We start from the raw sequence: 12,216 nt of genomic DNA, 5'->3' as shown, positions 1-12,216 counted from the left end.
TTCAATGCTGACTGGCCTGACATGGTCCTGTGGAGGCAGTTTGTGAACCAAACCTCCAGGAGTGGTTTGTGTTTGTTTTGGCTTTTTTTTCCTTGGTATGTTTCCAGTCAAATAATCCTCCTAAATAGCCCACCACTGCAGTAAGAGCCTTCCTGGATTGATACGGTTTTTATATGTATTTCTTTTTCACATACAGATGCATGCTTTTGTTCTGGTGACTCATCCCTTTCCTTGAATCAACACCATCTTTGCTTGATTCAGTCCAACTCTGTGTTTACTCATCGTTTTATGTTCTTTTCTTCTCCTTTCTCATTTTATAAAAGGAAGCACCAAATATGAGGAGAATGCCAGTGGACACCAGTCACCGTTCCTCCAGCTCCACTTCCCTTCCTTTCCCCCATGATCCTCCTGTGTTTCCCTTTGATCCCCAGCACAACCCAAACCAGGTGCAGCACGTACCTCATGATGTACTGATGCCCAGCATGGTGGGCAAGGCACGTAAACTGTCAGGTAATCACAGGACTTTCCATCCTCCTTTGTGATCAGAAATACTGCTGAAGTACTCTTCAATTCTTGTCTCTCATAATGATACTTCACCACCTGCTTGAATTCCTCCAGAAATCTGGAAGGATGAATCATGTTCTTTTTTTTTCTTTTCTGCTGTTTCGAGTTGTTCTGATTCTGTGCTAAGTGGACATAACAAAAGGGAATAATCTTTATGGAAATATTATGATGACTTTATGTGAACAATATGAACAATTAACAATTTTATGAGGTATTTTCCTTAGTGTAAAAGTAGCAGTAAGACCTGCCACCTTGTTGTCAAGTATTAGAGTACTTCTACATTCCAGCAAATCACACCTGTAACCGTGCCAATAGAAATAACTAATTCCTGCATGAGAATTATTTTCCCTGTGACAACCATCAAAGCCAGTTTGATCTGCTAGGCTTGAAATACTTCATGGGGCTCCTCCTTGATGACACAAGGGCTATTAAAGAAATCCGAAGTCAGTGACAGTAGCTGTAGTAGGATAAGGAGGAAATGCAGTGAGGAAGGTGAATGCTAGAAGGGCTTACAGCTATCTTTTATTCAGAGTTGCATGTCAGCCAGTAACTGGATGTACTAGTGATTTCATTTTTCTTCTGTCACTTGTTGGCCACACCTGAAGGTTCTGAGAGGATGAAACAAAAAGTGTAACTGAGCAGATCTTTTTTTTTTTTTTTAATCCCCCAGGAGATCAGAAGAACATCATCCAGAAACTTCTGGTTGTGCCTGACAGGGGTGAAGCTTTCCAAGGTGAAGACTACCCACGTGTGGCACTGAGCTATGGAAGTCTCCCTTGCGCACCCAAAGGCACCCTCTCCCAGGGGCAAATGCCTCTTGTTAATCTGCATTTAGGAGCTGGAGGATCAAGTGTCTCTGGCCATTGGCTGAACACAAGGTACCCTGCCAAGCAGACAGCCACATTACCAGATAAACGAACAACGCTCTGGGGGAAACATGCTGGCCAGGCAGGCAAGAGTTTACAGGAAGGTTTCCTCCAGCAGCCTTCACAACATCAAATGCATGAATGTTATGCCATTGGTTGCAGGCTACCAGCCACCACAGACTACAGCACTTTAAGAATACCACGTGAGCCTTCTTGGAATACCGATGCCTCTCAAGGTTGTCCTGTGCCCCCTTCTTACATTAAGGCCCCGGGTCCAAGGAGGGTTGATATGCCCCCAGAAGATGACTGGCGAAAGAACAGCTACACCCCTCAGCCTGGCAGAAGGCAAATGCTGCCAATGCATGTGATGGATGAGACTTTCTCTTCTGCTTCGGAAGCACACAGAAATATGCTGGCTCGACCAGCAGCAGCTACTGGCGCCACGCAAAATAATGGCTGGTGAGATCCCGTCCACTCTGTGTGCTCTAATAATCTGCTCTGTGAACAGACTACAGCTGTTGCCAGAGCATGGATTAAATGGAGACAGCAAACTCTTTCAGTATCTGTGCCAGTTTTGTCTTAAAATGTAGCTATACAGTATGTGGAAACTAATTGCACTGTATTTCATTTCTGACACTACTGAACTGCTGTCTGGATGGAGAATCTTAGCTATTCTAGTCCTGGCCCCTCCTAGCAAAAAAGTACTGTAGGAATTGGTAAGCTTCAGGGGCATTGGTTTACGGGTAAGTTCAGAAGTATACGTGTGTTTTGAAGGAAGACAGCCACTAACAAAAGGACATTTTTAAGGACTCTTTTTCATGAAATGTAGCTTTGGTAAATTCTTCACAATCCTTTTATTTTCCTCTCCTTTCACTCTCCTGTTCCTTTCTAGAAGAAAAAAAACTGACCCACCTTCCAGAAAACCTGCACTTGGCAGGCTAGCAGTTAGTAAAGCATACCCGGTTTTCTGTGTGCTGAGATTTCGGGCAGAGATCACAGCTATAGTTGCTGCTTAGGAAGTGGCAGGGATACATTGTTCATCAGTAGACCACAATTTTCCCCACTTCCTTAAGGCAGACTAACAATGCTTCGAACAGGAAAAAAATGACTGTTAATGCTGCACGCTTAATTACACCAATGTAAACACAGAATAAGTTTAACTATTTTAGTGTCAAACATACTTGCTTTTGTAAGTATTTTTCAAATAAATCTATGAAAATAGTTCTATTTACCTGTCTTTGTATGAGCTTTCTTTGCTATTTACTCATCAGTTGGCCTGAAACTGCTGATTTTTCTCGTACACTAACAAATATGTGCAAATTGTTTATTTTAGTCCATTAACAAAGTTTATGTAGTAAATATTTAGTTAGATTGGAGGATGTGACAAATTTTGTCCTTGAATTTGATGTGTTTCATCATTACTGTGTGTAATTTTCCTCTCATAATGAACAGTAATTAACAGTGTCTTTGAAAAGTATTTTAACGCTTCTTTGTTGGAGGGAAAACTCCAGAATCTGTGCAAGATGGTAGCGTATGTGGACAGGATTCTTGTGGAAAAACAAAAAAAAAAAAGTCCTTTGAAAAGACTGGTGTAGTGAGAAGTGTAATTTTAAAAAAGAGTTGCCCTCATGCTCTTGCAGACGCTGTCAGGTGTGGTGGTGAGGAGTTGTTCAAAAATGTGGCAGGTTCTGTGACATGCGGACACTGAGAGCTGGACTCCAGCTGTGGTGGCTCGAGCCTAGCGCCAGCAGAAGGTCTAGACTGCCCTCTAGTGCATGGTACTCCTCAGTAACCTGCTCTCACTGTTGCTCTAAGGGGAGGTCTCTGATTTGATTTCATGTTTTGCACCTCCACGCTTGATGGAATTTCATCAGTTTTTGCTGTTGAGTCTGAGATTGAGTGTCATTCATTTTAATAAATGTAATTTCTCAGTTTCTTGTTTCCAAATAATTGCAGTTATGTCTGTTATTGTTCCAATCTCATGTCACTACATCAGGATAAGCTGTGGTTTACATCTGGAGTTGTGTTGCACAATCCTTTGTACCCGACTGCCCCCGCTAGCAGTGGTTAGCAGGACAAAGCACTCTTTTCTTCCACTCCTCCTGTCAAAAAGAACCTTGCTGACTTTTGACTTTTTCACATAATGGGTTTGCCAATTTAATAACACAAATCTTTCAACAGTACTGAATTTTTACTAGTTTTCTAAATATAAAACAGTAGAGTATTACTTTACTTGAAACATCTATTTGATTAAGGTTTCTCAACAGATACAGAGTTCTTAGTCTCCCTGACTGCACATGGACAATCCATAGCCAACTGCTAAGTTTCTAGACATAGAAATTATGACTTTAGGTAATTGCAGAGGTTATTTGGATATTTGGACAGTGCTTTCTCCCTCGTGCATGTGTGCGTTGGTGGACCGCTACTATTGGAGTAAGGGGAATCTGGGCTGAAACAGCCCCTGTTTGTCTTCAGCTTTCTGTTACTTCAGCACTTCAGCAGTAAAGAACATTGCGGTAGCCCCAGGTTACAGTTGGGGATAAGTTTTTGACACTTTGTTTGACTGCACCTCTAAAAAACTTGGGTTGCAGAGCGCGTTTTAAGTAGTCTTGAACTCAAAAAAATCTAATTTATCTAAAAAAATAACCTGCCAAAATAAAGTACGGTCACCTCTTCAAGAATCAATATGGAGTATGAAGCATTTTCAAATAAAGAAAATGTGCATGCTTAGACTAATTTTTAAAATCTTTTTATTTCCTTTAAGCCTAGCTGCTGGGAGGAAGGAAGTACCCTTCCATAAAGCGCTGCAGAATAATCCTCGGTTGATGCAACTCGTTTTAATTGTCTGTGCCATCCAGTTTTTATTTTAAAGGAAACTGTTGGTTTTATTCCATCATCATATAATTCTGGCTACTAGGTTTCAAAACTGTTTTTGTAAATGTCCTGTTGTTAAGGGTTGATATCAATTACTATCAATAATATCAGTTACTGACTGTGAAGTTAACTCAGCCAGAGGCCTAAAGAGGAAAAGCTGGGACATAACCTCTGAAATAGCTCCATACCAAGCAGTAGGTCAGTATACAAAAATAGAAGTAAACTGCAGTAGATTCACCAATATATTTAACATGGGAGAACGTGAAGTGAAGCTGGAAAAATACCTTGACTTCCATCTGTAGCTAGTGGCCTGCAAGTCTTAGTAAGTTAGTATTCACCTTGAATTCATTTGACTAACTGCGAACTTCCATGTCTCTTCCATGATATTTATTGGCTATTTAAACCCTAGACAAATCAATTATGTATTACTTTTATGGCTCATTAATGTTCACTGTTGCCTGTAAGAAGGGTGAGGAGGGAGTATCCACAAGTTGTTCAGCAGCTATTTGGAACAGTCTTTCTTCTTAGAGTTTATAAAGTTTGTAATAACCAGGCCTCTTAGTAAAATACCTGTCACTGGCTGCAGGGTGGATTAATGGATGGAATTAAGTGAAACGAACCCCCCCACACGCACTTAAATTTATGTTTTCAAATAATTTAATTTCAGTTCTCCTAAAAATAAAATTCTTATTTCCTGTATTTGTATTATCTCTTAGGTTTGTAAGAGGTGTTTTAGATCTGGCTGTGTAGGGGGCAAAAAAGAGCAGTAATAATGAAGAGGAACTTGGTGTTCTAGCAGTAGCAAATTTCTGTAAATGTATTCCTTCTGCATGTGGAAGAGGAACTACCTATCACACTTCCTTCTCTTGAAGGCAGCAGAGATTGTGCATGCTCTTCATGGAAATCAGAGCTGTTGAGCAGCAGATTTGTTCAAAGAGTTTGTGCTGGAGGATGCAGTGCTCGTGAGTGAGCCAACACGGACTCTGCTTTAGTGAGGTGAGCTCCAGAAGTGCCAGGTAAGTGCCTGGTGCTTCCTAGGCAAGGGCTGCTACACACACGGAAGAGAGTAGCAACTGTTTCACTGGTATTTCCCATGATTGCTAACAGTGCTGATAACCGGCCTGCCAGTGGCGGTTGGGGTAGGGTGTATAAAGAGTGGGCAGGATTCCAGATAACTGGCAGTCACGCACTTTATGCATCTAATGTCATTTGGGGAGAGGGCCAGGGAAGGAGTGTGGGGAGCAGGTGGAAAGCAAAAGAGAAGAGCAAGAGGGTGGATTAGAATAGGAAGGAACAGATGGATAGGTGAAGAAGGAAAATCGGAAGAAAATGTGCATGCTACATCTCTTCACACAAACGTGTCTGTCTTTCCAAAGAACAAGCAGTAATTGGTCTGTATGAATACTCTTTCCTTCTTCCTTAAAGATAAGATTCCTGTGCAGAGAGGGTCCTCAGCACCAGTCTGCTGCTGAAGCTTTGACTTCAGCAGGGAAGGTTGACTGCTGTAGAGGGTAGGCAATGTTCTTTACAGGAGTCTTTAATGGTGTTCGTGCTTTGGTAAAAGGAACTGTGCAGAATCGCCTAGGTGCCACTGCTGTTGTGTTTAAATAGACAGATGTTGGGCAAACAGTGCAGGTTAAGTTAGTGTTAGTGCCAGCTGGGGCAAAGATAATGTGCTTGGGTTTTACTAGACCTCACGTAAGTTAGGTGCATTTTGGAGTCTTCTGCCACTGTGCTGTCTCCTGCTTAGCACTATGGGTGGCAAAAAGCAGAAGTATGAGATTTTTATCCATCTGCGCTTAATGCCTCTAGCATTTCATCACTGCATAGTCCAGAACCTTTTCAGGCCTAGTTAGGTATCTGTAACGTTTTTTTTTATGATAGTTCTTCCACCATTACTAACTGTCACTGATGAAGTTACCTTTAAAGTTTCAGAAAATGTTTTAGAAAAGGCGCATTAGAATATGTTCTTGCACTACTGCTGATATTATTTGTATCATTCTTCTAGTTCATTGAAGGATTTTTTTTATTCTTTAAAATCAAAAATACATAACTTGGAGATGTTTTTAAGATGTCTATTTGATTAATGGGAAAAGACCAGCTAAGACCAGCTATACAGTCACTTCAGAACACTGAATATGTTTGCTGTTGTTTTGATGGAAGCAGATCCAAATGGATGAGTTCAGCTGAAGAAACCTAAACCTCCCTGTTGGCATCCATAGAATTGTTTTAGCACTTATTCTTGCGTCAGTAAGCTCTGAATATACTTATGAATAAGAAGATCAAGTGTCTATTTGTGAACTAACTTACATTAGGTTTGGTGAAGGAGGGGTTATCTTGAGTTTGGGGTGGCTCAGTCCCAGACGATTCACCAGTAAATCACAGGCTTGAGAGGCTTTATGTGTGTCTGTATCACTAATCAAAATAATTTAAAATAATGAATACATGAGAAAAGTGAGTACAATAAAGCTGCACTTCAGTAGTAAATCAAATCTACGAATCGTTCATATTGTTGTATTTTAGCTTAACTTTTTTGCTACTCAAGCAAAGTGATTTTGATGGCAGTCTAGAGCTATCATCATTAGATTTTTTTCCCTCCCCCCCTCAAAATCTATTCCTGTTAGTTGTTATGTGACTGTGACAATTTAGGAAGTTCCTAGCATGGAACTCTTGTTAATTAAAAAAAAAAAAAATTCAAACTATTCAAGATTGTCTTCAGTAGCTTAAAGCACATTACAGCATGAGCATGTTAACATGCAATATCCCTGTGAACAATAAACTGTAGCCAAACACAAGTAACTTGCTTTGATTTACGAATCCTGACTTACCTTGAATTATCTGGCTGGAATGCTGCACATGAGACTGATTTAGCTAATGAATGCGTATTTCTACTCCTCTTGTCTGACAAAGGTGTGGTTGAGAGAGATATATGGATAGATATAGATATAAACTGATTGTATAGCCTGCCGTCATAGCTTATATACCATCTGAAAAATCTCTGGGTTCTGTTTGCTATGGAGCTACACGTTCTGTTGCTTGAAAATAATTTGCAATGATGGCCAGATGTGCTTGTGAGAGAAGAGTGCATGTATTCTTCATCACTGAGTTGTCATATCTCTGTCTTTTGTGGGTTTGTTCCCCCCATGGTTTCCTTTAAAATTGCTTAGTGGCATTTCTCTGGTCTGTAAGACACTGTGTTCATGGATCAACATGCTTCATCAAAGATTTGAAATAAATCACACTGTTTTACATCACAGTTCCTGTTATAGAGCAACAAGATTGTTTTTTAATGAGGTCCTATATGTAGACCTGCTTAGCTTGAATACTTTGTCAGTTAAGTCTCTTGCTTGTGGAGGATCTGAGAAAACTAGCGAGAACACAAAGGAGGGCAGCAAAAAGCAGAGTGAACTCAATTTTCAGAGTGAGTAGAGGTGACTGGATCATAGTCTATTAATATCGTCAAGGTAGTAAGATAAATGAAGAGAGGGAATTACTTGGTCTCAGATGGTAGGAGAAAGAGCAATTGCTTAAGGCTAAGGAAGGAAAAGTTTGAACTAGATAATAAGGGCGGTGGAAGGAATCCTTTAAGCAGAGCAAGTGAGCCATGTTTTGAGGAACCTAAGGAAGAATTTCAGGTACCATCGCTCCAGAGGTGTGAGATTTAGCGAAATGGCTAGTAGGTTTTGGTATGAAAAAAATCACCTAGAATTCTAGAGTCAGGCTAAGTGGCACAGACTGGCTTGCCTTAGGCTGTTTCGTACAGTTGTGATATGACGCAAGAGATGGCTGTGGCCTTGACGAGGTTTTTAAATGTAATCTGTACTTCCACAGCCTGTTCATAGAGGTTTTCAGGGAATGAAGGAAGCGTGTGCAGAAGTGGAGTGTAACAGGATAGACTGCAACGGTAAAGTAGCTTGTTATTTATACCTGCAGCTATCTGATAATTGGGTTTTGTGGGTGTTTTGTCAGTGTAGCTTCTCAGTACTGGATGTCATTGTCAGCTGGAGTATTGCAGTGAGAATGATTTTGTGATACTGGAGAACGTGGCTTAAGACTGTGCTTTCAGCCTTTCTGAACTATGCCCTCATGTTACAGGGGATAAGTTTTGCCATAAAATCTGGCTTAGCACAGCAAGGAAATCTTGTGTCTTCTTAAAAGGAAGCTTTCAAGTATTCACGCTGAAACTCAGTACAGCAATATGTTAAAGTGTATTTAAAATAAAATGTGGCTTGTGCTGAGGCAGTGTCACGGTTTATACCAACCGCAATACCATTTCTGGCAATTCAGGAAGGGTGGTTTCAAGCAGTCACTGGTGAGACTCAATGAAATGGAACAACCTCTTAAAAGTTTTGTCTTCCTGATCTTTTTCTCCTGCTTATAGCACGTCTTCCCCTCTCAGACCTGGTTTATCTCTGCAAGGTTTGCTCTACACATCTTTCTCTGGGGATCTGGAATATATCTCTCTCTCCTGTGATTCAATTTCCTTCTCAGAGTTTTCAAAAAGTTCTTGTTGGGTAATTAGATGATTCTGGGACATTGCATTGTGCCAGTTTTAAAGATGCTGTCAGAAGGGACTGTTACAATCATCTGACCTCCTGCATGAGATGGTTACAGAATTTCACATAGCCGCTTCTGTGTCTGACTTCTGTCTAACTGCAATAAACTGCACTTGTTGTCTGAGGCAATTGATGTACTAAAATATAGTTGCTCCTGTACCTTGCATTACTCATGCAGGGGAGTCTAGGTTTTCATGTAATGCCTCTTTGTTGTTTAAACATCTTTTGCATGCAGCTTCAGCGTGTAGTGCGTTGAGACGGAGCAGGAGGAAGACAGGGAATCATCTGCATCCCCAGTGGCTCCACTCCCCATTGTACAGGATAAGATGGATTGGCTTGATTATTCCATGTGCTTCTCTTGCTGAATTATTTCTCCATTATCAAAGCAGTTGTTCAGAAAGCAGCCCAGTGCTAGCTCATGTTTTGGAATAGGAATAGTTAGAATAGGAATGAGGCTCTTTTTTCTTCTTTTTTTCCCTTTTCTTTTTTTCCTCTCTTCTCTCTTTTCCTCTCTTTCTTCTTAAATCAAGTATTAATAAATGTTGGAATGCAATGGCCACTTGGTGGCAAAGCTGAACAGAGATGTGACTCTGCTTTTCAGAAATGCTAATCTGTCTGGCATTTGTGAGAAACTGGCGGGATTATAAAGTCGCAGTGACTTCTACCTGCAAGGCCACATTTCTCTTTGTAATTGTGTTCCTAAATTCTTACAGTTTTAATGCTACTTGTGATGCTAGTAGAAACTGATTGATTCCTTGAACACGAGATGTACTGAATCAATCAGCTTTGCTTTCACTACGAGGTGAGCTGGGGCAATGAGAATGGCCCTTCCAGAGTCTCTAGCAGATTTAGAGAAAGTACTACATGAAAAAGCTTCAGAGACAAGCTGAAGGTCTTAGGCAGAGTTCTGTAGTTCTCTCTGTCCTTAGTGTAGGTTTTGGTACGGTCCTGGTGACAAAGGCACATGCTCTGTGTTTTAACAAGGCAAGATGGAGTATGTGGGGAAAATGACAACAATAGAACCCCAAGGTAACTGCACTAGCTAACTTCTTCTAGCTGCTGCTACGCAAAAACAGCTTTAAAATTTTTTAAAATTATTTTTAACTTCTAAGGAGGTGGTGTTTGTAGGGAGGTATAACACCGTTTATCACATCAACCTAATGTATGGAGGGTGGGGGGCACGCGGAACACAGCAAGATTTGATCTGTATGAGCCTTTTCTTCAGGTGATGCCTGGATATGACTGGAAGTGTTTCAGCACGTGGGGCACTAGGTGTGCTGCCTAGAAGCTGGTAACATCTCCTCTGGTACAGCATCATAACAAGATAAAATTATGCTATGCTTTTACTTCAGCCAGAGTTACGACTGCGTCAGCCTCTTTTACTTCATACCCCAGGAGACAAGACGCACCTCGGCTGCAGGTTCATCAGAGAAGTGAGCAATTGAAGAAGTGATTCCTGACAAGGCTCAGCAAGGTCTCGGGCTCCCTGTGTGTTTCGAAGTGTATGGACAAACAAATTTCTTGACAATATGAGAACCTCTCTGTTGTTTTCATGACCAGACATTCCAACTGCATTTATTACTGAGCTTCTCTTGATTCTAAGTAAGAGTCTGAATTTATCCCCCCTGTTCCTTGTTCCAGCAGATCTACTTTAAGCTAATGCTAAATCAATAGGAGCAACATTTACCTAGGGCCCTCCCCATCCCATGCTCTCGCTGCCCATTCTGGATGGATAGACATGCCTCCCACTACAGGAAATGAGCTTTTGTTCTCTTTAAAAAAACAGGCCCTTTAAATTGGTTGTACAATGACAGGCATTTGAAGAAAGTGGTACAAAATAGTAATTCCTGCTACCAGAAGGTGCAGCGATTAAATCCAAAATAGTCATCCAGGATTTCCACCATGATAGTCTAATGTATCCCAGCTCTCTTTTTGCATGCACACACATATTTACTTGTGGACAAGGAATTAATAACCCAAGGGTTTATAATTCTGATTCTCTTAAAAGTTTTCAGCTGCTTCCTTGAATGTCTTTACCTTGACGTTTTCATTCAAAGTTTCTTGCTAGGACTGTCTTTGCTGTATGTAATCAAGAACCAAGGTCAACCCAAGCTCTTGTGCAACAAATCAATTTTATTGTATTTGTTCCTGAGCCTAACAGCTTTTCGTGCTTAAGTTGGCAGGTACTCACCTCAGGTGTCATCCTTTTCCCTTGGACCTAAATGGGGTAAGAACCAAGATATTGCTGGAAACTATTACCTCTGAACAGCTTTTCTTTCTTAATTAATAAACTCCTGATTTATTTTGTGAAATCGGTTGCACAGCTCAGTACAAATACTGCATGAGAGCTGAGATGCAAAGCAACTCCTTAGATACACTGCATTTCATTAAATACGGTTATATGTGTATGTTTACATGTTTGCTAGATCTGACTAGGTTTGTTGGCAGGTATTTAAGTGATGCCAAATTAAAAGATTTTTAGTTATGGGATTTTTGAGGATTTTTTCGTTTGGTTTTGTTTTTTAAACCCAGCTAATTTCTGTGATCTCAACTACAGTGCAGTCCTACAGCCAGCTTGCACTGGTACATCTGAGGACGCACTAAATCGGAGGAGAGGGGATGAAATTAACAGCCGGTACAAAGGAGAGCAGGAACTACTTTTTTTCGTGAGCAAAGTTAATTTAATAGGGAGTGTTCATAAAGAATGACCAGATTATCTTAGATTTAGTGCAATTGTACCAACCTCTCTGCCAAGGCAAAGCCCTGCCTTATGCTCTGCCTGTGGTGGGAGCTATCGCTCTACACAAAATTTCCAGGCTTTGTGTGTGATGGAAGGGCTGTGGGCTGCTTCCTTTGCAAAGATCGGGCCCCTAGTGCAGTGCTGCCACCGTGCAGCTTTGAGGAGTAAGAGGGACTGAGAGAGGGCAGCTAGTGCTGTCTGTGCTCCTGCCTGTTTCTTTTGTCCACTGTGGCTCAGCTCCATGGCTGGAGCAGATAAGGTCAGCTGAATTATCATGTGGTGGGAGCTTGCAGTAAGCAGTGCTCAGGTTCCCAGGGCGGAGCTGGATTTTCCTCCTCCATCTCCCGCCCAAGGCTCCCCCTTCTCCTAAAGCCTCACCCGAGGAGTTAGGCTGTGGGGCCTCTTCCAGCGCGCTTGAAGGCGAGAGGCACTCCGCTGAGGGAGCAGAGGGAGCCCTTCGCTCTGATGAGGTTGTGCCCGGGCGGGACTGAGGACGCCCGTTCAGCCTGGCCGGGACAGGGAGCCCCTCAGCCGCCCTCAGGCTTCGCCACCTAACAAAATGGCTCCTCCAGCTGTGCTGCCGCCGGCGGGGCATCGCCCTGCCCCGGCTCGAAGA

At 41.7% G+C, this 12,216-nt stretch overlaps 1 protein-coding gene across 1 annotated transcript in view; it reads left to right on the top strand.

The window, feature by feature from the left end:
• Positions 1-1,893, top strand: part of USP54 (ubiquitin specific peptidase 54) — a 36,200-nt gene extending 34,307 nt beyond the window's left edge. The window contains exons 17-19 of the mRNA XM_010138061.1: positions 324-510; positions 1,235-1,312; positions 1,400-1,893. Of these exons, the coding sequence (XP_010136363.1) occupies positions 324-510; positions 1,235-1,312; positions 1,400-1,893 (759 nt within the window). The remainder of the gene's footprint in view (positions 1-323; positions 511-1,234; positions 1,313-1,399) is intronic.
• Positions 1,894-12,216: the final 10,323 nt, after the last annotated feature.

Source organism: Buceros rhinoceros, unplaced genomic scaffold (assembly GCF_000710305.1).
Source record: "Buceros rhinoceros silvestris isolate BGI_N320 unplaced genomic scaffold, ASM71030v1 scaffold22940, whole genome shotgun sequence".
In the NCBI taxonomy this organism is placed as follows: Eukaryota; Metazoa; Chordata; class Aves; order Bucerotiformes; family Bucerotidae; genus Buceros; species Buceros rhinoceros.
This window is presented reverse-complemented; position numbering and strand designations above follow the sequence as displayed.